Source organism: Apis cerana, linkage group LG12 (assembly GCF_029169275.1).
Source record: "Apis cerana isolate GH-2021 linkage group LG12, AcerK_1.0, whole genome shotgun sequence".
Taxonomy (NCBI): domain Eukaryota; kingdom Metazoa; phylum Arthropoda; class Insecta; order Hymenoptera; family Apidae; genus Apis; species Apis cerana.
In genome coordinates, this window is record NC_083863.1 from 8,504,083 (window position 1) to 8,529,975 (window position 25,893).

At 24.1% G+C, this 25,893-nt stretch overlaps 6 protein-coding genes across 15 annotated transcripts in view; 4 read left to right on the forward strand and 2 right to left on the reverse strand.

Moving 5' to 3' along the window:
- Window positions 1-317: 317 nt before the first annotated feature.
- Window positions 318-1,678, reverse strand: LOC107998928 (peroxiredoxin-6). The gene is made up of 5 exons (XM_017058483.3): window positions 1,536-1,678; window positions 1,122-1,278; window positions 810-1,027; window positions 654-726; window positions 318-572 (listed from the first exon to the last, which is right to left on the reverse strand). The coding sequence occupies exons 1-5, from the start codon at window positions 1,619-1,621 to the stop codon at window positions 444-446; spliced, it is 663 nt and encodes a 220-aa protein (XP_016913972.1). The 5' UTR covers window positions 1,622-1,678; the 3' UTR covers window positions 318-443.
- A 220-nt stretch (window positions 1,679-1,898) lies between these two features.
- Window positions 1,899-4,071, forward strand: LOC107998927 (mitochondrial ribonuclease P protein 1 homolog). Its single transcript, XM_017058482.3, has 3 exons — window positions 1,899-2,686; window positions 2,768-3,308; window positions 3,589-4,071. Exons 1-3 carry the CDS (start codon window positions 2,337-2,339, stop codon window positions 3,847-3,849), a joined length of 1,152 nt encoding a protein of 383 aa, XP_016913971.1. The 5' UTR covers window positions 1,899-2,336; the 3' UTR covers window positions 3,850-4,071.
- Window positions 4,072-4,203: 132 nt separating this feature from the next.
- Window positions 4,204-8,098, forward strand: LOC107998926 (F-box/LRR-repeat protein 4). Of its 4 annotated transcripts, none has more exons than XM_017058480.3 (7): window positions 4,204-4,986; window positions 5,527-5,620; window positions 5,820-6,273; window positions 6,352-6,604; window positions 6,727-7,087; window positions 7,190-7,517; window positions 7,594-8,098. In XM_017058480.3, exons 1-7 carry the CDS (start codon window positions 4,762-4,764, stop codon window positions 7,928-7,930), a joined length of 2,052 nt encoding a protein of 683 aa, XP_016913969.1. In that variant the 5' UTR covers window positions 4,204-4,761; the 3' UTR covers window positions 7,931-8,098. The 4 variants fall into 4 exon arrangements, with proteins under 4 accessions (XP_016913969.1, XP_028523083.1, XP_061939042.1 ...); XM_028667282.2 differs by lacking the exon at window positions 4,204-4,986 and adding an exon at window positions 5,010-5,117; XM_062083058.1 differs by lacking the exon at window positions 4,204-4,986 and adding an exon at window positions 5,240-5,265.
- A 126-nt stretch (window positions 8,099-8,224) lies between these two features.
- LOC107998898 (nucleolar pre-ribosomal-associated protein 1) lies at window positions 8,225-16,852 on the forward strand. 4 transcript variants are annotated; one of them, XM_062083051.1, is made up of 15 exons: window positions 8,225-8,786; window positions 9,059-9,307; window positions 9,391-9,694; window positions 9,783-10,374; window positions 10,508-10,801; window positions 10,931-11,221; window positions 11,349-11,663; window positions 11,738-12,056; window positions 12,134-13,306; window positions 13,885-14,724; window positions 14,827-14,954; window positions 15,027-15,236; window positions 15,435-15,655; window positions 15,734-16,130; window positions 16,196-16,852. In XM_062083051.1, the coding sequence occupies exons 2-15, from the start codon at window positions 9,142-9,144 to the stop codon at window positions 16,730-16,732; spliced, it is 5,787 nt and encodes a 1,928-aa protein (XP_061939035.1). In that variant the 5' UTR covers window positions 8,225-8,786; window positions 9,059-9,141; the 3' UTR covers window positions 16,733-16,852. The 4 variants fall into 4 exon arrangements, with proteins under 4 accessions (XP_061939035.1, XP_061939034.1, XP_061939033.1 ...); XM_062083050.1 differs by having other exon boundaries at window positions 8,403-8,669; XM_062083049.1 differs by having other exon boundaries at window positions 8,403-8,609.
- Window positions 16,853-16,932: 80 nt separating this feature from the next.
- On the reverse strand, window positions 16,933-18,518 carry LOC107998915 (uncharacterized). Its single transcript, XM_017058450.3, has one exon. The coding sequence runs from the start codon at window positions 17,989-17,991 to the stop codon at window positions 16,933-16,935; it is 1,059 nt and encodes a 352-aa protein (XP_016913939.1). The 5' UTR covers window positions 17,992-18,518.
- A 458-nt stretch (window positions 18,519-18,976) lies between these two features.
- Window positions 18,977-25,893, forward strand: part of LOC107998986 (ankyrin repeat domain-containing protein 6) — a 109,665-nt gene continuing 102,748 nt past the window's right edge. The window contains exons 1-2 of one of the 4 annotated variants that reach the window (XM_062083054.1): window positions 18,977-19,829; window positions 20,461-20,798. The gene's annotated coding sequence lies outside the window, so the exon portion shown is untranslated. Of the gene's footprint in view, window positions 20,799-22,837; window positions 22,994-23,103; window positions 23,317-25,893 lie in introns of those variants that run through there. The other 3 variants (XM_028667302.2, XM_062083055.1, XM_017058596.3) reach the window with 3 other exon arrangements.

A 25,893-nucleotide genomic window follows, 5' to 3' on the forward strand; every position in this document is an offset into this window, starting at 1 on the left:
GATAATTACGTATACCTCTAACAATGAACAATCTTATAAAAAATAAATTATGAATTGTATTAATAGAATCAGTGAAGAATGTGCATGGATAATAATATGACCAATGAAAACTTAAAAGTATACAAAACTTCTTAAATATATTTTAGCGAATTGTTTTTAATTATTTTTACCGTGAATTATTGATAAGAAATTTTAAATAAAAATTGTTCAGTTTTATATTTTTTTTGGAGTTATATGCTGCCATATACCAATGTTAAGGCACTAAAAGGGATACGCTTATTTATAATTGTATTTCATGGAATAATAGTAGTATAATATTGAGAAGAATTTAATATATTATTAAATATGTACTTTTTCCTTTTTTTTTTTACAAATATCGATTTTAATAATTTAAGAAAATATATTGTACATTGTATAATGGTTTTTCTTGCAAAGTATTATTTTTACAGCGGTTGCGATACAATGCGCACGTAAGATTTACCTGATGGTAATGATACAAATTTAATATTGTTATACAACTTTTTTGCTTCTTCATCGGAAACAATAGGTTGAATCATTACTTCTTCACCTATCTAAAATCATGAAATAAAATTAATTTTTTTTTTTTACAGATGTAGTAATGTTTTAATTAGTAAAATAAAATAAATGCAAACCTTCCAATCAACTGGAGTTGCTACTTTATGCTTCTCAGTTAATTGTAGTGATTCAATGACTCGCAAAATTTCACTGTGTTCAAAAATTATGTCAAAAAATATATATAATTAAAAATAAAAATTTTAAACATTTGTGAAATGTAAAAATAAAATTACTCAAAATTTCTTCCAGTAGTAGCAGGATATAAGATCGATAATCGCATTTTTTTAGCAGGATCAATAATAAATACTGCTCTGGCAGTCATAGGTATACCATTATTATCAACTTCTAAAGGATCTAACATTCCCAACAATGTTGCAAGTTTTCGTGTTTCATCTTCTATTATTGGATAAGGAAATTCTTTATCAGTCATTCCGGCATAAGCTTTTATATCCTAAAAAATAATTTAAAAAATTTATAACAATTATAATAATATATAATTAGTATATATTAATGAATAAACAAGATAATTGTAATGGAAAGTATACTTCAATCCATTTACGATGAGAATCGACTGAATTACACGATAGTGCAATAACTTTCACTCCTAATTTTTCAAATTCAGGCATTAATTTTAATACTCGAGCTAACTCAGTTGTACAAACTGGTGTAAAATCATTTGGATGCGAAAATAGAATACCCCATCTGTAAAATTAATTAAGAATAACTTAAAAAAAATCATCTAATATCAAAATAATATTTTTATTATTGAATGATTTGAAATAAAAATATCAAGTAATTTGAAATTATATAAAGAATAACAAATGTATTTAAAAATTATGAATGAAAATTAATATAAAAATTTTACAAATTACAATTATGAAGCATACATATTATGTATTTATTGAGAAATTATCGATAATAATACTAAAGGTTATGTTTACGAAGAAAAATTGTCTTACGAATTATCTAGCCAATCATGAAAGTTAATTGGACCCATTTGACTATTTGCTACAAAATTTGGAAATGTTTCACCTAATAAAACCATAGTAGCGTTTAAAAGATACTTTCAAATTTTATTGTTATTATATTTTCGATATAAAAGATAAAATCACGTTATCACGCTACATATGTATAAAAAATTTGAATATCACTAATGATTAAACTGTTGTTAAGGTGATATAACCATGATTTAAATAATTATATGATTAAAAATACATATATGTAAAGATTTTTTTTAATTTGATATTTTTAAAATTATATTAAATAAAATTAATTACATAAAAAAATTAAAAATATTTAAAAAAATACTAAAAAAATATTTGTAAAAATTGCAAAATAATAAAAAATTATATCTTTCATTTAAAAAAAAATTTCTGAATATTTTTATTTTTTGTAATAGATTTTAATAATTAAAATTTAAAAATAGTTTTAAAATTAATATAAATTATATATACAAAATGCAAAAATTATATATGCATGTAAAATTTCGCAATTTAACATAAATAATATTTTATATTGATATCATCAGTTTTTTTGAATAATAGAAATATTAAAACAAAATTCAAATTATTTTTTGATTATAAAATTCAAATTGTACTATAATTTAGATCAAACTCAAATGAGATCAAATTCAAATTTAACATGAATTTAGATCTATCTATCTTGTATTTTGTCTATGACATTATATCTGTTGCAATAGTAGCAATCTTAAGATATATAAAGCAAATATTTTATTTGTTAAATTCCATATATAATTAAAAATGTATAATCGATTTTATTTAAATTTTGTTACTTTTATAACTAAATTTTATTCTAATGTTTCTATTCAACATATACATAAAGTTAAAATTTCACAATTTAAAATTCCTATGCAAGTACATGTACGAAATTATTGTAAAGAAAATCCAAGTAAAGTGATATGTGAACATTATAACAAATTAAATGAAGAAGAATTAAAAACACTTCTAGAAGATCCAAAATATAAAGCTATTTACGATAGATATAATTTAGAATTGGAATACATAAAGTATAATACAGGAAAAGTACCTAAAACATTAACATCAACTAATTGGTTACATTTACTAAAATCATCAACAAAAGGACAAAGAAGGTTGGATTTCATATTAATTTAAAAATAAAAATTATTTAAAAATTTATTTTTATTTTAATTCTAATTTACATAAATATTTAGATCTTATATAGAATTTCTTTGGAAAATAGAAATGAAACAAAAAAATCGACTAGAAAAAAAGTTATTACAAAATGAAAAAGAAAAAGAAGTTAAAACGGATGATCGATATGGAATAGGCAATTCATTATTTTTTCGCATACGTGACAAAACAATGAATGAGTTTTATAATAGCAAGTTGATAAGTGCTATGTTACATGAACCAATAATAGTATATGATCTTGGATATGATGAATATATGGAACCATTTGAACGAGAAAATTGTGCAAAACAATTATTATTATCTTTCTCAACAAATCGAATACATGAGGAACCTTTTAATCTTTATTTTTGTAATGTGAACAATAATAGTTCTATTATGCAAAAATTGCATAAATTAATACCACAGATATATGAACCACATTTTCCATTAAATATTACTTCAAAATCTTATTTAGAAATATTTGATAAAAAGCAATTGGTATATCTTACTCCTAATGCTAAAACAGTTTTAAAAAAATTTGATCCAAATCTAATATATATAATTGGTGGAATAGTAGATAAGGTAACTAATGCTATATTTCTATACATATTTTAATTTATGCTATAAATTAAAAATTTATATTATAAATAAAAATTTATCATAAAAATAGCATATTTTAACTTATATAAATAATTTATAACTAATAATTTAAATTTAATATAAATAAAGTATATAAAAAAGTATAAAAAATATATATAAAGAAAATTTTATGAATTATTATAATATAATAATGACATTAAAAGACAAATTTTTTATTGTTATATATTTAAGAATTAATATATAGATATATGAATATTTTCAGAAAAATAGTAAACCATATTCATTTCAAAAAGCTAATAAAGAAGGTATTAAAATGATGAAGTTACCCTTAAGTGAGACGTTAGAATGGGGAACAGGATCTTCAAAAAATCTTCCTATCAATCAAGTTCTTTCTGTCATGTTAGAATTAAAACGGACTAAGGATTGGAACACAGCATTAAATGTTATACCTAAACGGAAATTAAAGCAAAACAGAGATGAGGAACAAAGAAAAAGAGAAACAATGTTATTAAATTATACATAGAAATTCTAGAATTTAGCATAAATATGTAAATTAAAATTAATAATATGTATTAAATATATTATTATATATTTTAATTTTAATATAATTTTAAGTTAATTTCTAAATTAATTATAATTATGATACAAGAAATAATATTTTAGAATTTAAAATTAAAATTTTGATTTATTGTTTTAAAAAAATTTTTTTTATTAATAAAACTTCAAAAAGATAAATAAAAAAAAAGATTATAATTATTAATTATTACCAATATCATATTTAAAATGTGAATATCAAAATAATATAAGTAAAAAAATGTAGCATTATTTATAATATTTTATAAACTTTATATTAAAAATAATATAAAAAATATATCACATCTATTATACATTGATTAATATGTTTTTTTGTTTTTAATATTTTCAATCTTTTAATTGAGTATACTAATTACATAAATATAGTATATTAAGTATAGTTATTCTATTGTGTATAATAATAATATAACGAAATATAAAAAAAATATAAGTATCCTTTTATATAAATATATGACGCAAAATAAATTGATAATTAATATTTATTTTAATTTTTTATTTACAAAAAATTTAATACTAAAATAACAATTTATAAAACATATCTGTATGCAATAATTATTGTTTCTAGTATTTTTTAAATACGAAAAATATTAATGCATGAATATATGCATAGTTAGTGTGTTCAAAAAAGTATATGTATTATACATTTTTTGTACTAAAACAAGAGTAAAAGATAATAAAATTTTCTTTTCTTGTATTATTAAATCTTATTTATAATTTTTAAATGTTCATAAAACTTGTTATGTAGATCATATGTGTAATTATAAAAATAGTAAATCTTAGATTGATTAACCTATATTAATTGAACTTTAAAGTTAAAACTTTTTGATTAATTGTGAATGACATGATATCTCATGACGAGATAAATATTGAAGTAGTACCGATAAATGGAGAAAGAATTGAAGGAAAAGAAGAAACTGTTATTTTTGTTGAACAATTTGTTAAAGATGTGTGTGATTTTAGTTCGCAATATGGAAGTAACATTAGTATTTCATATACAGCCTATAATATTGCTGGAAATCCAAGTAAATTTCCTGATTATGGTGATTTTCCACAAGCTTTTGTTATGGTATGTTAATTTTTTAAAAGTCAAAATTACTAGATTATAATTAGATTATAATTATTATAAGTAATTACAAATAAATATAAAAAAAAACAATTAAGGATATTAAACTATTTTTCATAAAATAAAATAATTTTGTAAGTTAAAATTAGTCAAAATTATAATATTTTAGTAATTTTAGAATAATAATTTGTTTAGGAATATAATTAAAATTACTGGAAGTTGAGAAAAGCATGAAATAATATTAAATTTAATAATAATTTATTTTAAATTTTAAAATTTTTGGTATTATCATATTAAATATTTTTTGAATCTTTAAAATAACTTTCATAAAAAAATATTATAATTAATAAAATAATTTGTAATATTTAATAATGATTGTAATAATATATATATATATATATATATATATATATATATAAAATATGATATTCATTATAAAGTTGATAATAAATGAAATTAATATATTTATAGTATATTAATATATAGTATATTAATATATAGTATATTAATGTTTATATTATATTTAATAAATTATAATTTTAGAGAACATATGGACAATGGTGGGATAAAGCACCTTCAAGATTAATAGATTATATGCCACAGAACAATATAAATATTACTAGCCAGGATTATATAGGTATATAATATTCAAATTAAAAATTAAATATCTTTTAGCATTTAATGTTCATATTATAATATCTAAATCATTTTTCATAATATTTTATATTTTTATTCTTAAAGATATTTTTAACTTATTGGAATATTATACTGATACCATTAATACTTATGATATATGAAAAATGGAAATAAATTAGAATATTTTTTATATTATCAAGATCTAGAATATTATCAAGAGGTATATCCAATTAGAATATCAATATATGAAACTTACAATCCTGGAAGTGTAATTGGGATTTGGGCACAAAATTCCGAAGGCAAGTGGTATCAATTATGGAATGGATTTCCTCAAGTTGTGCCACACAAGCCACGAATATTTTCTCCATATTTGCAGCTATGTAATTTTAAGACAAAAGTAATAAGATTAGAATTTAATCATACTTTATTAGACTATTATACAGAATTAGATGCTGTATTACTTATTGGTACATCAGAATTAATTGTACCTAATAATTTGCACAATCAAAATTTAAATGATCTTTCACAAGAATTGGGATATCTTAAACAAAGTGATGATGACATTTATAATTTAACACCTGATTATTTAAAAGCAAATCAAGATTTAATAATTCTTAAAAAAACACTTTCTAAACACTGTAAACTTTTTAAAAGGTATTTTGATATTAATTATTGGTATTTTAATATTTTAATAAATTAATGAATGTGATATATATTTATCAATTATTACAGTAAAGTAATAGATAATGTATCCAAGGGTAAATTAATATCTAAAATAGGTCAACATTATCAATCTGTTCCTCCTATAGAAGAAGCATTCAACAGTTTACAACAATTTTTACAAGAAGATTTTCCAAAACTTATTAGAGATATTCATCATTCAATACCAAATACTACTGAACAAAATAATTCTGTCCAGAAAAAATTTTTAGTATCTTCAACTGATTTTGAAAATCAATCATATTGCAATTTTTCAATACTTCCGGTAAAATAATTTAATTTATTACATTATATAAATTCTAGAAATTAATAGAATGATTCTTATTATTAATATACTTATATATTTTATATTTTTATTATATTTTAATATAATTTTATTTATTTTAGGATGAAACTGTATTAAAAATTTTAAAAAATTTAGATTTAAGATCATTATGTTGTTTATGCAGAGTAAATAAACATTTTAATAACATTGCAAGAGATGCTTTGTTGTATACAAGTCTTAATTTAAAACCTTACTGGTATTGTTTAGATACAGCTGCATTAAATAGTTTAGCACCTAGGTGTCATTATTTGCAACAATTAGATCTTTCATGGTGTGGAAATTATAATATGATTAAATATCAAGATTTTATATATTTTCTTCGTATATCTGGAACTGTTTTGACACATTTAAGACTAAATTGCTGTCAATTTGTAAATGATTCTATTATTCTTGAAATTTCGAAAGTATGTAAGAATTTAAAAGGTAAATAAAACTTTATTATTATTATATATATTAGTATTATTTCAATGATTTTAATTAAAAATATATAAATTGTTTATTTCAAGCATAATATATTATTTTTAGAATTATGTTTGTGTAATTGTATGGGCATAACGAATGAAGGATTTTCAAAGCTCGAAAATTTAAAATATCTAGAACGTTTAGATCTTTACAGAACAAGCATAGAAACTTCTACATTATGTTCTATTTTAAAAAGAAATACTCAAATGCGTCACTTAAATTTAGCAGGAATGCATGACCGTTTAAATATAGATGAAGTTGCTGTTGAGTTAGGAAATTCTTGTCCATATTTAGAAAGTGTAGATTTTTGGAAAGCACAAACTTTAACTCCACAGGGAGTTAGAGCTTTAGCTCACTGTACTAAACTTCGAGAAGTGGATTTTGGATGGTGGTATGTTTCAGAAAAAAATATTGTTTATATAATTTTTAATATTCAATTTTATCTATTTTAATAATTATTTTTATAGTGGTGGTATGGGTGCTCCTGGTGATTCCTTACGAGCATTATTATTTTCATGTCGCTATCTGGAAAAAGTATTTTTAGCAGCACTTAGAGGATTAACAGATCGTGATTTAGAACCACTTTTATTATGTCAACGATTACAACAATTGGATTTATTAGGAGCTCGTTCTCTTACTCCTGATATATGTTATGGAATTTTATTATTTTGCCCTAAATTAGAAATGATTGATCTTAGTTTTTGTGAAGGTATTAATGATTTTATTGTACAAGAATGGCGTCAACAATATCCACATGTTTCTATTAAAAGAAGTTTTCAAGTAATTAGCTCAAATATAATATAATAAATATTTTGTGTATTTATAATAGTGGCCATAATTTAAAATAAAAATAGATATTTGTTTAATTTTAATGAAATTTAATATAATATAAAATTAATGCCATAAGACTGTAATGTTATTGTATATATATATTATATACAAAATATTATTATTAAAATATATGTATATTTATATTCGTCTTTTTTATAAAAATATATATATATTTTTATTTAATATTGCAATTTAATATTTGTACAGTATAAAACAATTATACGTGTAAAAGCAATATTATTATTAAAAATATTCAAATTGCATAAAATGTATTATATTTAATATGATATAAATACTTTGATATAATAAATTGAATTTTTATAAAAATATAAACATATATATGTAAACTTTATAAATAATTTTTATATTTTATTTTTATATATAAACTTTCAATAATAAAAAATTGTTTTGCATGAAATAAAAATTGAAAATTAATATTAATTTAAAATTTAAATAACAAATGGCATGCGTAAAAAATTGTTTTCTGTTGTTGTCTGTTTATGTTAATTGGATTGTATGAAACATTAGAATTGAAGTTGATCATAGAATATTTTAAACGACATTTATCATTTAATTATGTGACTATGAATATTAATTTTGGCAATTATATTTAATCGAAAATAATCGGTGATAATTGGTAACTAATGCAATGGTTAATGATTATTACTTAATATATACAAGTGAAAAGTGCACGTGCTTGTTCTCTTGTTTGGTATAGGTTATAAATTCATATTGTATATAATTTTGTATTATTACACAATGAAAAGTATAAAAAATATAATATGAAATATAAATAATATAATATCGAAATTAATATTAAGGAAAAAAAGTATAATTTTATTTTGTAATATTTCGTATCGTGAAATAATATTTTTTATGTTATAATTATGTTATATTTACTTTAAATTACGTATTATATTATATTAAATTAAAAATTAGAATTAGAAAGAAGAATTTTATATTATTATAAGTTTTTTAATTATGAATTTTATATTATTATATAATTTTTAGAACAATTTTTGAAATAGATTTAATTACTTTTATTTTCAAATAAACTTCTTAAAATATTTAATAAATTTTATTTAAGATTTCTAATTTCAGAAATAAGTTTTGAATATAATTAATATTAAAATATAAATATAAATAAAATATAAATATAAATTGATAAGTATAATAATAAAAATATGCTTAAAAGAAAATTATCTTGTGAAACTAACGTAAATATAAAACGAAAGAAAAGAAATATTACAAATTCAATATTAGATCATGAGAAATGTTATAATAAAATGTTAGATAATATATCTCATTGTACAAAAGAATTTGATAATGAATTACTAGAAGAATTTCAAGGTAATACACAAAATGAATATTTTAAATTTGTTAGATATATTTTTATTTGTTGCATATATTTTTTTATATATTTTTCTTTATAGACGTGAAAACTAGTAAAAAAGATGAAAAAAATAAAAAATGTAAAATGGATACAAATAAAATAATAAAATATTTGGATGGAAAATTTTTCAAAGAAAGTTTCAATTCTAATAATTCAAATAACTTGGATAGATTAAGAGAATTTATAAAAATTTGCAATGAAAACAAAGAAAAAGATTTGGCTGCAGAATATTTAAATGCAGGTGGCAATATTTTTGATATATTAAAATTATTAAATACAGCAGATAAAAAAGAAATGAATACTGCTATAATTGTATTTTCTGCAGTAAGGATATTAATAATAAAGTAAATGTTATATAATTATAACTTAAAGTTTATACTTATTAAAATATTGCATAATTATATATTTAATATTATGTTAATTTTTGTTTAGAATATTAGGACAATATCCACAATATCAATCTAGTGCAAAAGAGGCATGTCGTCATTTGATTAATTCAAATTTATCAATAATTCATTCAATATTATCCATACAAAATAATGCAAAGCAACAAAAAATAATTTTACAATTACTTGCTGCAATAGTTTCATTAGATTTAAATCTATCACGTGAATTACTTATTCATTTATCTTTACCACTAGAAGTTATTAAGTCTCTTGTACAACATAGAAAACCTACAGATAATCATAATATAAGAAATTGTTTTATTCATTTTATTATGGCTTTTTTAATAGAAGGAAATGTATCAATTATTAGACTTCTTTTGGATAAACGTGATTTGTTTTCTAATATATTTTTTGATTTAATATATGATTCCAAAGATATTGTTATTTTAATTTTAACTACTCTTAAAACTTATATTCTTCAAAATCCAAATGTTAGCAAAACTATGAAGTTACAGTTATTTTCAATATCAATTATTCAAAATCTTATATGTCTTTATAATTGGAAAGGTCCAAATAATCACCCAAAATTTAAAACTCAAAGTTTTATGCTAGAAACACAATATCTTGAAGAAAAAGAGGTATTTATTATTAAAACTTTTTAATTAAAAATATTGATAATTAATTATATACTAATAATTAATATATCAATATAAGATATATTTATATTTATTAATTTATTAATATTAATTAATAAAATATGTTTTAATTTAGATAGTTATTGAAATTGTGCATGATTTTTTAATTATATTGCTAACATCACATCGATATGGCATTATTTTTCATGATTATATGCTTGGTACTTCACATATTAAACATAATAATATAGTGAATATAGTACTTCAAAGTTTAGATCGACCTTGGGAATATGAAAAACCATCAAATTTAGTTATTAAAATAATGGCAGCATGTCCAGATTTAATTAAATCTCAATTTGTTCTTTTGGAACCATATATTGAACCCAGAGTATCATTGAAATGGATTGCAACAATAAAATTCATAAGAGAGGTAATAATTTAAATTTTTATTCTTTATTATTTTATATATTATATTTTATATAGTATTCTTCTTTATATATTATATAATATTCTTTTAATATTATTTTCTAAATTTTAATATAAATAAATGTTATTACAGATGATACAGTCAATGGATATAAATATTTGTAAAAAGATATGTTCATTAGAATTAAATATATTGCAATTAGCTAATGCAATAATATCTTTAACCATACCAGTAGTAATTTTGAAACAAGCAATTGTACCAGCTTTGTCTCATTCTAATATAATAATACGACATGAGGCAATACTTACACTTACTACTATATTTAATCAGATACAAAAATATTTATCAATTTTAAAAACAGTTTACAAAAACAATGATGATTTTTGTACGTTTAAAAATTTTTTAACAGAGTTCATAATGAAGGTATATGTAATTCTAAAAAACATAAATTAAATGTTCATACTTTTTTTCTGAATAAATTTTAAAATATAAAAATATACAATTATACATAACAATTATACAATATTAAATAATATATATTCTTTTTCAGAATATACCAAATTTAAATATGATATTTGATGTATGGAATTCTACTTTCATATCAAATTTAATTGAAAATAATGATAAAGAAAACATTATAGAACCAAATAGATATGAACATTTGACAGCTATTTTAAATTTATTACATATGTATAATGAAATATGTCCAAAATTATTAGATGTAATATCTGATATGCAATGTGATACATTTTTAAATATATTGAATAAATTGGAAGATATAAATGTCATTGAACTTAATATTATAAAAGTAAAAGCTATTCACTTTTTAGTCATATTATATCCTTATGAATTTTTTCCGCATAAAGTATGTAAAATAATTTATAAATCATTGATTATAAGTTTTTTTATATTTATAAATAAAATATTTATTCTTTCCAGAAATTATTTAATGATGTATTATCATTCTTAATATCTATTTTAAATGAAGAAGTATCTTCAACTGCATTGAGTATAAAAGCAACAATCCGAACTTTATTAAACAATACAGGAATGTTTGAAGAATGTAATGATCATTTAAATATTTGGATTAATGGTTTTATAAATTTAGATGATAAAAAGAAAGTAATAAAATGGTTTATTCATATTATAAAAGAAGCAGTTACCGATATTGAAAAATATGTAAATGAAATAATTAAAACTGAAGAAATTTTTGATCAAGGAGCAATTCATATTGATAGATTTCAAAATATATTTGATGGTAAAATTTGATTTATTATAGTTCAATATATTAATATATTAAATGCAATCATATCATTTTTTCTTTATTTTTTGCAGAACTAATGAATAAATCTATTTTTTACGAAAATTTTGAAAATAATATTTTACGTATGCAACGTTTTACATCAATATCACCTCTTTTATGTTGCATGTTACATAAGACTAAAGAAGAATCACATCCTTCAATTTTATCTTATTTGTCTTATATTTTAGTACATACGTTGCATTATCAAGTAATACCTCAATGTTTAATACATTTAGCTAAAGATGTTAAAAAATTACCAGTAAAAGAATATTTATTAAGTTGGTTAGAAAACAATGAACCTGTTTATCTTGAACATATTCCCTCTATGACTTTAATATATAAACTAAATTCAGTATTTTTAAATGATACTGAATTACAAATAAATAAAATATTTAACGGCAACAATGTGATTACTTTTCAATATAATGAGGAGAATATAATAATTCATCATTCTTTATCAACATATGAAATTATATATTCGTTTAAAATGACTATATTTTATTTAATTCAACTTAGTAAAAAAGATGTTTTAACGAAAGTGCAATGTAATAATTATAAGATATTTTTAATATCACTATTACATATTGCAAAGAATAGTTCAAATAGTAATATTATTTTAGATGAATGTGGAAAATCAATTTTTACTCATCCTATTATTTTATATTATTTTTCTCCATTTTATCAAAAAAACGTTTTAAAAACTATGATGACTTTTATGCTTATTGATATTTGTAATGTAATAATTGCTTTGTTTAAAGAATATAATATAAAAAATTTATTTTTTCATTTCAAAAATAAATTACTTATACAACTATATAAAATGATAGACAAAAAAGAAAAAAATGATAAAATAAATAATATTGATATGATCATTACTTTGTTAGAGATATTACAACTGACATCAAAAGAAATTGTCTGTTTATTGAAGAAATTAATAAAATTAGAGAATATTATGTTTATTTCAAATGATAAAAATTTATCAATATATGGATATGTAGTTCCAAAACTCTTACAAATAATTAATAGCAACGAAATGAAATCCGAACGAAATGTATTTTTTGAGTTGAATGCAGAATTCGTTAAAGATCTATGTTTGCACTTATTATTTTTAAAATCAAATTTAATTATAAATTATGAAATATGGGAAATAGCATTATATGGATATTTTTTAAATTTTTCGTTTAATATTGGTGGCATTGATATTAGTAAGTTATTTTCATAAATTATGTATTTTATATATTATATAATATTTTATAATATTATATTATTTTATTGTAATAATTAATTCTCGTTTAACACAGTTTTATTTAATATTTCGAGTTTATAAATTGCAAATTTTTTTATTTAATATAATTCAATTAATGTTAGGCAATATTTTTATAATAAATTGTTATATGAAGAAATAATTTTTTAATTACTTTTTATTACTTAAAGAATTACAACTTAAATTTAAATTTTAGAATTTTAAATCACATTAATTTTATTTATACAATGAAAACATTTATAATTTTTTATGTTTTATTTGTTTTCTTTCAATTTTATATGAATAATTAAGTAGAAATATATATTTTTAATAAATATATATAATAAATTTTGAAAAATAAATGATGTAATATGATTGATATATATTTTATATATATTTATATTTTTATATTCAAATAACATTTTTATTTAATATTTTATAGAGATTCATTAACTGTATTAAACGAGATATCATTATATTAAGTTTTTTATTATTATTATATTATATTTTATTACATTCATGTGAATTATATTATTGCAGATATTTTTACATCATTATTATCAACAAAAATCACAAATACAACTGTAAATTTAATTTCACTTCTTATTAAAAAAAATATAAAGTTTATACCCATTTTTGTGGAATATATAACAAAATCTAAAAATATAGAAAGAGGTAATATTGTATTACCTATAGTTGCAAGTAATTTAAATTTTAAATGGGATCTAGATTTTTTACAAAATTTGAGAAAACATTATGAAATTGAAATAATATCTTATTTGTCTAATCCAAAAGATACAAAATCTTGGATAGAAGAAAGTGTTATTGCAATTTGTTATTTAATTAAAACTACATTTTCTTTTAAAACATGTCATGATATATGTAATATTATTTTACAAATTGGTGATAAATTAGATATGATATCTGTACAATATATACAAATTCTCCAAAGTATATATAATAAATTTGCTGTCTCAGAACTGGAAAATGAAAAATTGATCATGAATTTGATACAAATTTTTCTTCATATAATTACTGTAACTTTAAAAAAGGAATCTAAAAATATTCAAAAACTTCAAATTCTTTGTGAAATATTAAATGATGCTGTTAAACATTTAAAAAATAAAAAAAAAGATTTTAGATTTGAAGCATTAAATAATAATCATTCATGGTCACAATTTATACGATTTTCTTTAAAATTTGGTCTAAAAGAAATAAAAAATAATAAAGAACCGGTGAAAATATTAAAAACATTAAGTACTTTATGTAATATTGCATATAAAAATAACAGTGATGATGAACATGTCAAAATTTTATTTGAAATGGCAACTTCTCATTCAGAATTTATTAATATTATGTTGGATTCATCAGATACTAAAAGTAAGATATTAATAATTAGATTATAATTAGTTTAAGATATTAATTATTGTATATAATAATGATAATATAATTGTTGCATATAATTATTTATTTCATTTTTAGGAGATTTAGTAGAGTTGTTATGGATTCTTATGCAAAAAAATAAAATAGTTATGGTATCGACCCATGTACCTGTTTATTTAGCAGCATATAATGCTACTTTAAGTGAAGCTGATCAATTTATTTTACTTGTAAGAATTATAAACAGAAAATTTATATTAATTCTTAAAAAAAATATTAATGTATAAATTTATTTCATACAGATTTTGCAATATTATGAAAGTAATAATATTAATATTTGTGAATATCGGCCATATGTATGGGGAAATACGGCTGCAACATATTACAGTGTGAAAAATGACATACATACTTCTTTATGGAGGGAACCATCTATTATTCAAGTTTTAAGTTTATTTGAGGAGGATATAGTAAACAATACCATAAAGAAATATCCTGTAGATAGAGCTTTGAAGGTAACTTTATTTAAATAAAATATTTTATATCCTAAAAATATTTAAAAATTTATAATGTAATTAATATAAATTAATATAATTAAATACCCTAACATAATTAAATGTGAGTATTTTTGAGTATATGATTTAATATTTTCATTAAATATAATTATTTTTTATGATATATCAATATAATATTGATTTATTTATTTTTTATAGAATAATGAATTATACAAAAAAGATGATGTATATGATCCAGCATTTTATTTACCATTATTATATTTTTTATTATCAGAAAATAATATTGTATCATGTCATAAAGTTGCTCAAAGTGGAGCACTAGCATTGATATTTGCTGCATGTAGTAGTAAACATTCTGATGTTCGAATGATAGCTTATACTATTATTTCTAGATATTATACCCATTTGGAAACTTCTAGGTATTATATTAATTAATAATAATTTAATATATATTATAATACATATGATATAATTTTTATATTTTTTTTCATTTTTAGTTCAAAAACCAAGTTATTATGGATGCGATTAATAGATGCTTTGCGTTATGGTATTATATCATTGCAATCGGAACTTAATACCATACGTTTAAATTGTTTAATTTCTACATTTTTAGCAAGAACATCTTTGATAATTACAAAACCATTACATCCACTTTATTCAACTTTACAAATATTTTTGGTAGCTAAACCAGCATTAGATATAAATACAATACCTGAATTATTACAACTTTTTCACAGTTCCGATGTGCAATATAAAATACACAGATGTTGGATTTTGGAAAATATTCGCGATAGTATGAAAACAGAAAATGAACTGGAGATAGCTTTTAAATGTGTTTTGTTTAAGATACTTTTAAATTTTTATACTTCTAGTCTTTCAGATTCAGATACAAAGGTAAGATTTAAAAATTAAAAAAAATTTTTTTCATTAAAATTGATTTAACTTATTTTTTATTTTAGAAACTTATTTTGGAAATTATTAACGTTACATTAAAAATTGCAAAAGCTTCAATACTTTTTATAGAATGTTATGGATTACTTCCTTGGTTATTAGAAGTTGTTAAAAATTTACATAAATATGAAGTGCAACACATCGAACTTATAGTGAAAATAATGAACAAACTTCTTAATACTATATTGAATATAAAAGGAGATGTTATCCATTACAAATTAATGCTTTTAGATATTGCATTATGTTTAAAGTCACATTTAGTTAAAGATATTAAAATTAAGACCTTTATACTATATATTAATATTTTACAAAAATTAATTCTCTTAAAGCATATAAAAATAATTGTTACTAAAGAATATATATTAGAAATTCTTGAATTCTCTAAAAAATTATTGGATAATGTAGAGGAATGTGACGATATGTTACGTTTCGGTTGTGAATATGTAACTAAAGTAGATTTTTTAAAAAATGATGATGAAATTGAGATAGCAAAAAATAGTTTAAGAACATTAATATGGACTTGGTGTATTCATGAAGTTGATTAACTTATTATTTTTGTATTTTTCTAAAAATTATTTTAATTAAATTTTATTTTTTTTGTAAAATAGCGTTCGTTAAACGTTAGCATAATTAATAAATATTACTAAATAAGAAATTTTTCAAAATTTTGTATTTTTTTATTTAATATTACTTCCGAATTTCGCTCCACTATATCATAGGAATAATTTGTGATGGCAATAAGAAATTAAGAACTTCTTGGAAAACATGTATGTACAAAAACATCTGCATTTGGATCATTATATTTATCTTGATGATGTCGCAATACTAACGTAACTTGGATAATATCTAATTCTTCGGAATATGGTTCACCGTTATAATATTCCCTCATTTTTGGTAATGCACGATGATTTTTCTGCAGATCTCGTCGTGAAAGTGTTACTGTCATGGATGTTGCTCCATTATTCAATTCTCGCATCGCTTGTTGCGTCACTTCGTGACTTAAAGCGAGATGGGCAACATTATTTTGATCAGATTTGCTTAAAAAACCAGATTTCATTGAATTTGTTGTTCGCGAATAATTTTCTACGCTATCGCACGGTCCCGTAACAGCTGTATTGGATGCATGACCTCTGGGATGTCCATAAGCCTTGCATGTATGACTAAATACATTTTGCGATTTATCAAGTATGATACCTGCTGCTTTAGGTGATGTGCCAATATACCGAGCACCACCAATCATTAATAATTTTTCGTCGTTATTATTTAAGGATATAAATTCATCGATTTGATCGATCAACTGTCTGATATTATTCGTTAAAAAATCAATTACGTTATTTCTTAGATCATTAGTGCTTTTTCCAATTTGAGCTGCGATCACTGCGAATAGACACGCGTTTAGATCAAGTTCGACATTAATAGGATCTTTATTGTTTAATAACGTCCAATGTCCTATAGAATTTAACGATTGTTCATGGTATTCGATATCGATAAAATTCTCATTTGAACTTTTATTCGTTTGATCATTTACTATTCGATACAAATTATTCATTGATTTCCATATTCGGATGGGTCTCTTTGTAAGAGAACTTAATGCGTTTACATGAATTAAATTAGCCGGTCCGTAATTTTTCAAATCATTAATTATATGTTTTGCTAATCTCATTTTCCATAATTGCTTATATTTCATATTTTCATACTTATCTCTCGATTTTTTATGACGCTCACGTAATTCTCTGTCGCGTTGTTTTTGCTCTTGTGAATCATCGTTACGAAAAAAATTTATGATCTCGTTAATATCGGGCATTATTTTTTTTCATATTTTTATAAGGATTTTATTTTTAATTTTTAATGCATTTTAATTTAATTTTATTCAAATAATTTTTTTCTCCTTTTATTTTATTATCTTTTTTTTTTTTAGGAATTAGAAGTGTTTATATTTTCTAATAACGATTAATAATATTAATTTTATGAAATTATTTAAAAAGGAAGAAAAGAATAATACAAATTAAATAAATGATAAAACAAAAAATTAATTATTAAAAAAAATTAAATCAATGAATAATTACTTAATAAAAGTTACGAAAAATGTGAGTATGTAAGAAAATTTGTTATTCAAAATAAAAAATGAGAAACTGTATATGCAAAAATACCTTAAAGCAAAAAGAATACATCTTTGGTTTGTATTTCTTATAATTTTGATAATTGAATACTAGAATTTCGAAATTTTTACCAAATATCTGAATAGACGTAAATTATATTTTATATTTTTCGTTTAACCTTCATCCTAAACATTTCTTATAGATATTTCTGCTATGCTCATTTTTTTCAAATATATATTTTTTATATATTTCATTCGATATTCATTTTTTAAAAATATGTTTAAAAAACGGAGCAGATAAAAAATAATCAGGACATTGGCAAATTTAAAAAAAAAAAAAAAAGAAAACTATCTCGAGGAAAAACGAGACGAATAAGAATCATCGATTAAACGATCCTCAATTTTTCAATTTGGAAACTTTGAAAAATATTTGTATAATAAAACGCGTTAAGAATGAAGAAAGTCGGCAATAAATCCACTATATATTATACGCTGCTCTTTGAATTAAGGATATTAATAATTGAAGGATTATAATAATTGAAGGATATTAAAATCACATTACTCGGAATCATTATATCTCTGTTGATAAAATTTAAAAAAATATGCATATTCGACAAATACATAGAGAATGGTGAAAAATTTCGTGCTCATATATATATTTTTTTCTCTCAAAAAATAGGGGAAAACGATACGGATGGAAATCTTACATCCAACGTTTATCCTCATTTAAGCTCAAGGATAGAAAAGTTGGTCCCGAAAGTGTGAAAATCTCGCGATGAAGTAAGCAACGACTCAAAATCACGATGGCAGGAGCGGGAAGTACGAGCGGATCGGTTTGCATTTATTGCGGGTATCGTAGCGTCTCGAAGGCGTCTCTCTCGAGAGAAATCGTTGTACGAAGAGAAAAAGAGGGTTTAAGGGCCAAGAGAAAAAGGAAAGCGTTCCTGGCGGTTGGAAATGAGCGGGGAATCGAAAGGCGGGGAAGGGGGTGAGTCACCGGGCGGTGGTGGGGGATCCTCTGGATCCTCGATCCTGCTCCGTTCCTCGATCCATGGATCAGTCTCGGTGCAACCGTTTATTCGAATAGGTTGCTGTCGCTTTCACGCTCGTTCTCTCATCTCGATCGATTTAAATGTTTCGTGCGGGTATCGGATTCGAATCATCGTCGAACGAAACGGTATGAGCTGGTTTTTGCGCGACTCGTCTTGTTTACCCGTGATTCTGCCACAGATCTCGAGCAGAAACGGCTTGATAACGGTTGTCGTTGTAAATACTGTAACGCACGGGGAGAGTGTAATTGCGTGGTGGAACAACGACGAAATATAATGGTTGATCGAGAGCGATGCGTGTTATTCGAATGTTCGATTGATTTGAATGTTGGGGCAAGCGGCTTTCTCTGCCCTCTCCTTTGGTGTCCGCAATAAGAATTTTGAAGAATGGTGGAAACTTTTGTTTAAAAAAAAAGAAAAACGCTGATTTCGCATAAATTTTCTTCCATTCGAAGATTTAAATAGTGCGACGAAGAAATATAAAAATATATGCTCGTATACTCATATATTTATAATTATTTGTTGGAAATAGTTTTTAATCGTGTAACTGTTCGTAATATTTTGTCGCGAAATTCGAAAATGAAAATTTAATCAATATATATATATATAATTTTTAATTTTTCGAAACTTTTATTTATATTCTTTATCATTGTTAAATTTAATTCAAATAGATTTTTATTCGATAGGTTCGAAATGTTACGTTAGTTTTAAATTTATTTGGAATTTCGATGTTGACTTATCTCCAAATTTTGGCCGTAAAATATAAATGATTTTAATATTCAATTATTATCGTAAAAAAAAAATTACGTATTCATAGCGTTTCATTTGTCGTTTGGCGGAATATACGGTGACGTTGATGCCGCGACGAACATGTTCGATAGTGATATCAATGCCCGCATGAGAAAGTTACAACAACTCGTTCGATTCGCGATAACTTTATTTAAAATACGGATCTCTGGGATCCTTCATTCTCGTATCATCAACGTTTTCGTATCAAATGTAGCAAAATCGTTTGAACAATCGATCCGAAAATAAATAACTTAAAAAAATATAATAACTTGAATATATAGTTTGAAAATTAATTCTTTTTTTTTAATCCTCGAACATTCTTGTGTTAATAAAGCAGTAATAAAATTGTATGCAATATTTATCAATTTTTTTTATCGCCGCACGAATTTGTATATCGAAAGCACTCGAAAATAGTGAAAAAGAATTATTTGTCTCGTTCGTGTGAAATTTTTTTACTTAAAAAACAGTGTCTTGTTTTTAAAAAAAAAGTGAGAAGAAGAAGAAGAAAAAGAGGAGGAAGAGAGATAAAAATTAATATATTACAAGCAAATATAATTATTTTATTTATATGTGATCAAAGTGTTTTCATTGACGAGTGTTAAACATGTGACGTACGTGATCGCGTTTGGATTACGAGTATCTGGAAATTCAGTTTCGACGAATCATGTATGGCTGGTAAGTGGATACATTATTTAAAAACACTTTCAATTACACGAAACAAAAATATATTTCCATTATTAAATTTCGATCTGCCCACATCGATATATCTTTCAATCCTCCTACGCTTATTTTAACAAAATAAATTTCAAGGATTTGTTTCGCGGAATCATCAACGAAACTCAGGACATTGTTTCTGTACGAAAGGCGGTGGTCGTTTCGTGGAACCGACGAGTTTAACGTTCGCGTACCTATATGCTGAAAGAGAATGACGATACGCGAAACGTGCACGCACCGCCTAACGAATGTATACCTCGAATACGCATAAAGCCGGCACGTGTATATATTTATTGTGTTCTTTATTCAGTATGCATCCGGTGGGCTGCGTGGCACAGGTAATAATGCGTTTGCCGTTGGCCACGCAACAATGACGGCCTGTTAAACTTTTCCGCCGACGATCCGCAAGTTCGACGTGTGCGTCACACCACGCACGTTTTCGTGACACGTCTTATGTTTTACGCGAACACCGAGGAAACAATATTATTTCGCGCCTTTCCACCGTGTTCATCGATTTCCAGCTGAGTCGAATGACGATCGGTGCTGACAAACATTTATTTTAAATATAATATGGAAACTTTGGAATATCTAGAAATATTGGATTTCTTTATATCCTTGTAATTTAGAGATATAAATATATTTTGAAGAAATATTATTGTAAAGTTTCCGAAGTGTTCTTTCTCTGATGGAATAGAATCATAAATTCGAAGTCTTTATCCGTTTCTTTTTTCGAATAAGTAAATAGTAGTAGATTTCGTTTCATAAAGTTTCTCGAAATCTCTTGGGTTAAGTTTCCTCTTTCTTTTCCCCCCGTTTCTCGCAAATCTTGCAATTCTGGCTGAGGATGTTTTGAGAGGAAAAAGAGAGGAGACGACATCCTGCACGAGGCAACTCGTTACCACGTGAGAAAGGTAAACTATACGTATGTAAGTATGTATAATACAGGAAATGCGAAAGGAAAGATAGTGAGCACCTGCTACGGCTAAACTCGCCGATGCATAATAAGCGCAATAATTCCGTATAGGATAGTAACGAGTTTCGTGATTTTTAAAAAAAATTATCCAAGTGAGACATTTTTACATGCGCGATGTTAACTCATAGGGAACGATGGTTGCATAAATAATCGATAGTAAAATTAATTGAGTTCTGTTAGCCAAGATGATATCGTATACCGGTTTTCCAGGAATGTAACGCAGTTCATTCATGTTTTACATCGAACGTGAATACATTACGATGTTCTTTATACGTTATTCGCGCCGATTCAAAGGCGGACAGATATCTCGGATAGAGGCGATTCGTATTTTTTGATTAACACAAAGGATCTTATTATTCTACGAAACAAAATTTTTTTTCTCATTTTTCTCCCGAGTTTGAGTTTGATTAAGAATGAATAGATAGATTATAAAAAGCGAAGAATTTATTTAAGAAAGAAAAGAATGGAAACGAATAAATCACGGTATCACGGGATTAAATTTATTTTCGATGTTTTGGAATCATGATCTAGGAGAATAAATAAATTCTAGCGAATTCCATGTGGTTACCGTGAGCAGCAATAGACCGTAACATTTATGTTTCCTAGCGTGCGAGGATGTATTAACACGATTGTATCGGTGAATGTAACGCAGAGATCTTGCAAATTTCATTGCACTTCATATATTATTCATGATTTGAAAATAACCATTTTCGATTTTTATTAATGTTTTATTCAATCAACGATTCATTTCATTAATTTCTAGAAAATTCTTTAAAAAATTTGAAATATTTCCATTTTTAAATATTCATTAATGTAAAAAAAGGAATATAAGAAAAAAATATTGTGAGAAAAATACTGTGAATTTTTAATTCCAATTAATAATTTTATCTTTACTTCACTTCAAAAAAATAAGAAATTATTATTAAATTTAATGCATAAATGTTTACGAAAGATATTGTGTTTCAAATAGCCCGCGCCCTATTATTAGTGACTTTTACCTAACCTTCTTACAGATTTTGAAAAATGAACATGGCGTCAGTGACTAGACAAGTGTATGAAGATTCTCGCGATTAAATTTAATTTTTATAATAATTACAAAGTGTTTATGTATAAATAAAACTAAATTATATGGAAGTGATATCGTGTGTTATTAATACACACAATTATATCTCCTACACAACAGGTATCATTAATTCGAACTATTATTTCTTAACCTTCGAGTATTGTTAACTCGAAGATGAACTACGTAATATTTTCTCCGATCGAAACTAAACAAAATTTTAACGTGCCAAGTGTAACAGGGTTAATTAAGCGTTGCTGATGACTCAATTTCCAACTTGATCGGTCACGTCGATTCGAACAGCCTGTGGGACAGATCGTAAAAGATTCCAGCGAAATGTGATTCACCGAACGAAAACCTGTCATTAACGGCACTCTTTTTATACACGCGAGTAGAAGATGCTCCATCGAAATTCTGATCAGTTGAATAACGAATCTACAAATACGGTCTGTAGAAACAATTTCTGACACTTTGAATATAAATATATTATTTTCGTTTTTATTTAATTAGTATATGAGAATTATAAGTGCGATATTTCATATATTAATATATATTACGTAGGTTATGTCGATCTACTTTCTTTTATAAAAGATAAGATATTCTTTCTAATTAATAATTCTAATAGTTACCTAGTTAAGATATTCTTTCTAATTTTTATCAGTTCATTCTACATCATTTTCTTCATTATCTTCCAATGTCATTCTAGCTACATATGAACTATACATGTGAACGTAGAACGGATATTACTATCTTTCTGTGTAGAGACAGCCAGTAATTAGACTTTATTCTTTTATTATCCGCTTGCTTCGGGGTTGGATGCGATGAAGGCCTGTGGTATCTTTGAATTATTGCCATCATAACGATAATTCAGTATTTTAAAACATCAAGAAGGACACGCAAAGTTTGTACGTGCAGATTGATAACCGAATTAATATAGAGCTTTTTCGTCGTATTTTATGCATCGAACTATATGTTTAACGTTATCGACAGTTTGTATATTGTATGTAATGTAGTATTTAGTATGTCACTTTGAATCTTCTCTGCAAATTATATAGTTGATAGTTTCTATACATAATTTTTCTCTTCTCAGCAGTATGATTTAGGAATTAATAAATCTAGAATAAATAGTTATTAAAATAAATATTTATTTAAACAGTGACATGATAAACGTTTCACATTAATATCATGGTTCATATCAACGTTACTAAAATCTAATCATAATATTTAATAATTATGTTACATATTATTTCACTAAATAGTATGAATCTCGCAATACAAATAAATTTATAAAATTGTCGATCAACACTTCTATAATTAGCTACTATAAAACTTGTATAAATTATTCCTCAATCCGTATCGATAAATAACTTACAAGCGATAATAAGTGTTCGTTTTAACGCTATTCAATTTAGATTGAAATAACTTGTTTTCGCGAATATTATATATAGATTGTCCTGGAATAAATATGGAAACTACGATTAATTGGAAATTCCTCGGATAATTTCAAGTAACATTTTTCTTTACAAAAACTTTCATTACAGCTTTGTTAACGAATTACAAAAAAATATTAGTCAATCATGAAGTGCATAGACTCGCATTCAAGACGATGATAAAGAACGGGGGGAGAAAGAGGAGAATGATAAACGAAGAGAAGAGAAGAAGAGAATGATGAAGAGAGAGAAAAAGGAAAGCATGAGAAAGAAGAGAAGAAAAATGAAAATGAAGAAGGTGAGAAAGAGGAGGATAATAGAAAGAAAGAGAGAAAGAAGCGATGAAAAGAAAGATGAGCATGATAAAAGAATGGAAAGAAGAGAACGTATAAAGATGGGAAAAAATCCTATAGTAACGAATTTGCATATGTTGTTTAGATTTTTTCATACTCGATATATACCAACCACTACTGTCGCGTTTTGACTACTCTATGCGCTCTGTAATTGGCCAATATTTTTTTATTAATAATTCATCAACAAAGCCTCATTAACAAAGGGAAAATGTGGCTGAAATTATCTCAGAAATCTCCAGTTAATCGTTTAATCGTTTTTATATTTTTTGGACGCTTTATACAGAGCCTCATTCGTCGATGTTTCGAGATCGATATTTTTCTCACGTTGAATCGCGTTGTTAGCTGGATCTTGATTCCTTTCGATCTTTCTTCGCGCGGCCATAGAAAATGGCGCAGATATATTTCGAACGCCTGGAAAGGTACTCGAGCGGAAAATTTGCTGGCAGCGGAATAAAACCCGATCCATTTATCTAATATCTCGTCACGCGTGTATACATTCTTGTCCTATGCATTAATTAGCCTAATCGCGACGGTACAATCGGTCGAGCAAAACGCGCGCTCTTCTCGCAGAATCCCGGAATAGATGGTAAACGATGAGATGCCGCATAATTAGACAGAATACATTGGCGGAGATGTAATCGTCGTACAGTGGATCAAATGTGAGATATAACGTTTCGCTACTGTATCTGGTCGAATACTAGGATACGTTTCTTCGAGCGAGCACTATTATCGATTGCACTTTAAAAAATATCTTTATCTTTTAAAAGTATATTTGTCGGTGAAGCGAAACATTTCGTGCGATTAATCGAAATTTAACATCGATTGTGGTAAAGTATAGCGGAATATTCTCCATTCATTTTCATAAACGAATTGAATCGTATTTCTTTCGAGTAATACGATTCTATTCAACGAAACACGCGTGATATACTTGAACTTGTTTCTATAAGGAAAATTTTGAAAGAGATAAAATTACTGGAATCATTGGATGAACAAAATTTCAAATATAAAACGCATGAAACAAGACGATAAAATGTTCGTTTTCGAGAGCAATGGATGTTGAGTGGACCGGTCCTGCCCACTGTTCAATCGCAAGAGGATCAACAAATAAAGAAATGAAATAAAAAGGTAGATATGGAGGAGAAAGAGGAAAAGAAATTGGAGAGGAGAAGAAAAAGGAATAATCCTACCGTAAGAAACGGCGCATTACACGTCTTGGTGAACACCGTGGTCTTCCGAGCTG

Bases quoted from the DNA above. Each gene is read 5' to 3' on its own strand.
- LOC107998926 (XM_017058480.3), top strand. From the start codon at position 4,762: ATGATATCTCATGACGAGATAAATATTGAAGTAGTACCGATAAATGGA. The intron at 7,088-7,189 runs GTAAATAAAACT...TATTATTTTTAG, and splicing joins AGTATGTAAGAATTTAAAAG to AATTATGTTTGTGTAATTGT. The intron at 7,518-7,593 runs GTATGTTTCAGA...TTATTTTTATAG, and splicing joins GAAGTGGATTTTGGATGGTG to TGGTGGTATGGGTGCTCCTG.
- LOC107998915 (XM_017058450.3), bottom strand. From the start codon at position 17,991: ATGCCCGATATTAACGAGATCATAAATTTTTTTCGTAACGATGATTCA.
- LOC107998927 (XM_017058482.3), top strand. From the start codon at position 2,337: ATGTATAATCGATTTTATTTAAATTTTGTTACTTTTATAACTAAATTT. The intron at 2,687-2,767 runs GTTGGATTTCAT...ATAAATATTTAG, and splicing joins TCAACAAAAGGACAAAGAAG to ATCTTATATAGAATTTCTTT. The intron at 3,309-3,588 runs GTAACTAATGCT...GAATATTTTCAG, and splicing joins TTGGTGGAATAGTAGATAAG to AAAAATAGTAAACCATATTC.
- LOC107998928 (XM_017058483.3), bottom strand. From the start codon at position 1,621: ATGGTTTTATTAGGTGAAACATTTCCAAATTTTGTAGCAAATAGTCAA. The intron at 1,279-1,535 runs GTAAGACAATTT...TTAATTTTACAG, and splicing joins CATGATTGGCTAGATAATTC to ATGGGGTATTCTATTTTCGC. The intron at 573-653 runs GTTTGCATTTAT...TCATGATTTTAG, and splicing joins CAACTCCAGTTGATTGGAAG to ATAGGTGAAGAAGTAATGAT.
- LOC107998898 (XM_062083051.1), top strand. From the start codon at position 9,142: ATGCTTAAAAGAAAATTATCTTGTGAAACTAACGTAAATATAAAACGA. The intron at 10,802-10,930 runs GTAATAATTTAA...ATGTTATTACAG, and splicing joins CAATAAAATTCATAAGAGAG to ATGATACAGTCAATGGATAT. The intron at 11,664-11,737 runs GTATGTAAAATA...TATTCTTTCCAG, and splicing joins ATGAATTTTTTCCGCATAAA to AAATTATTTAATGATGTATT.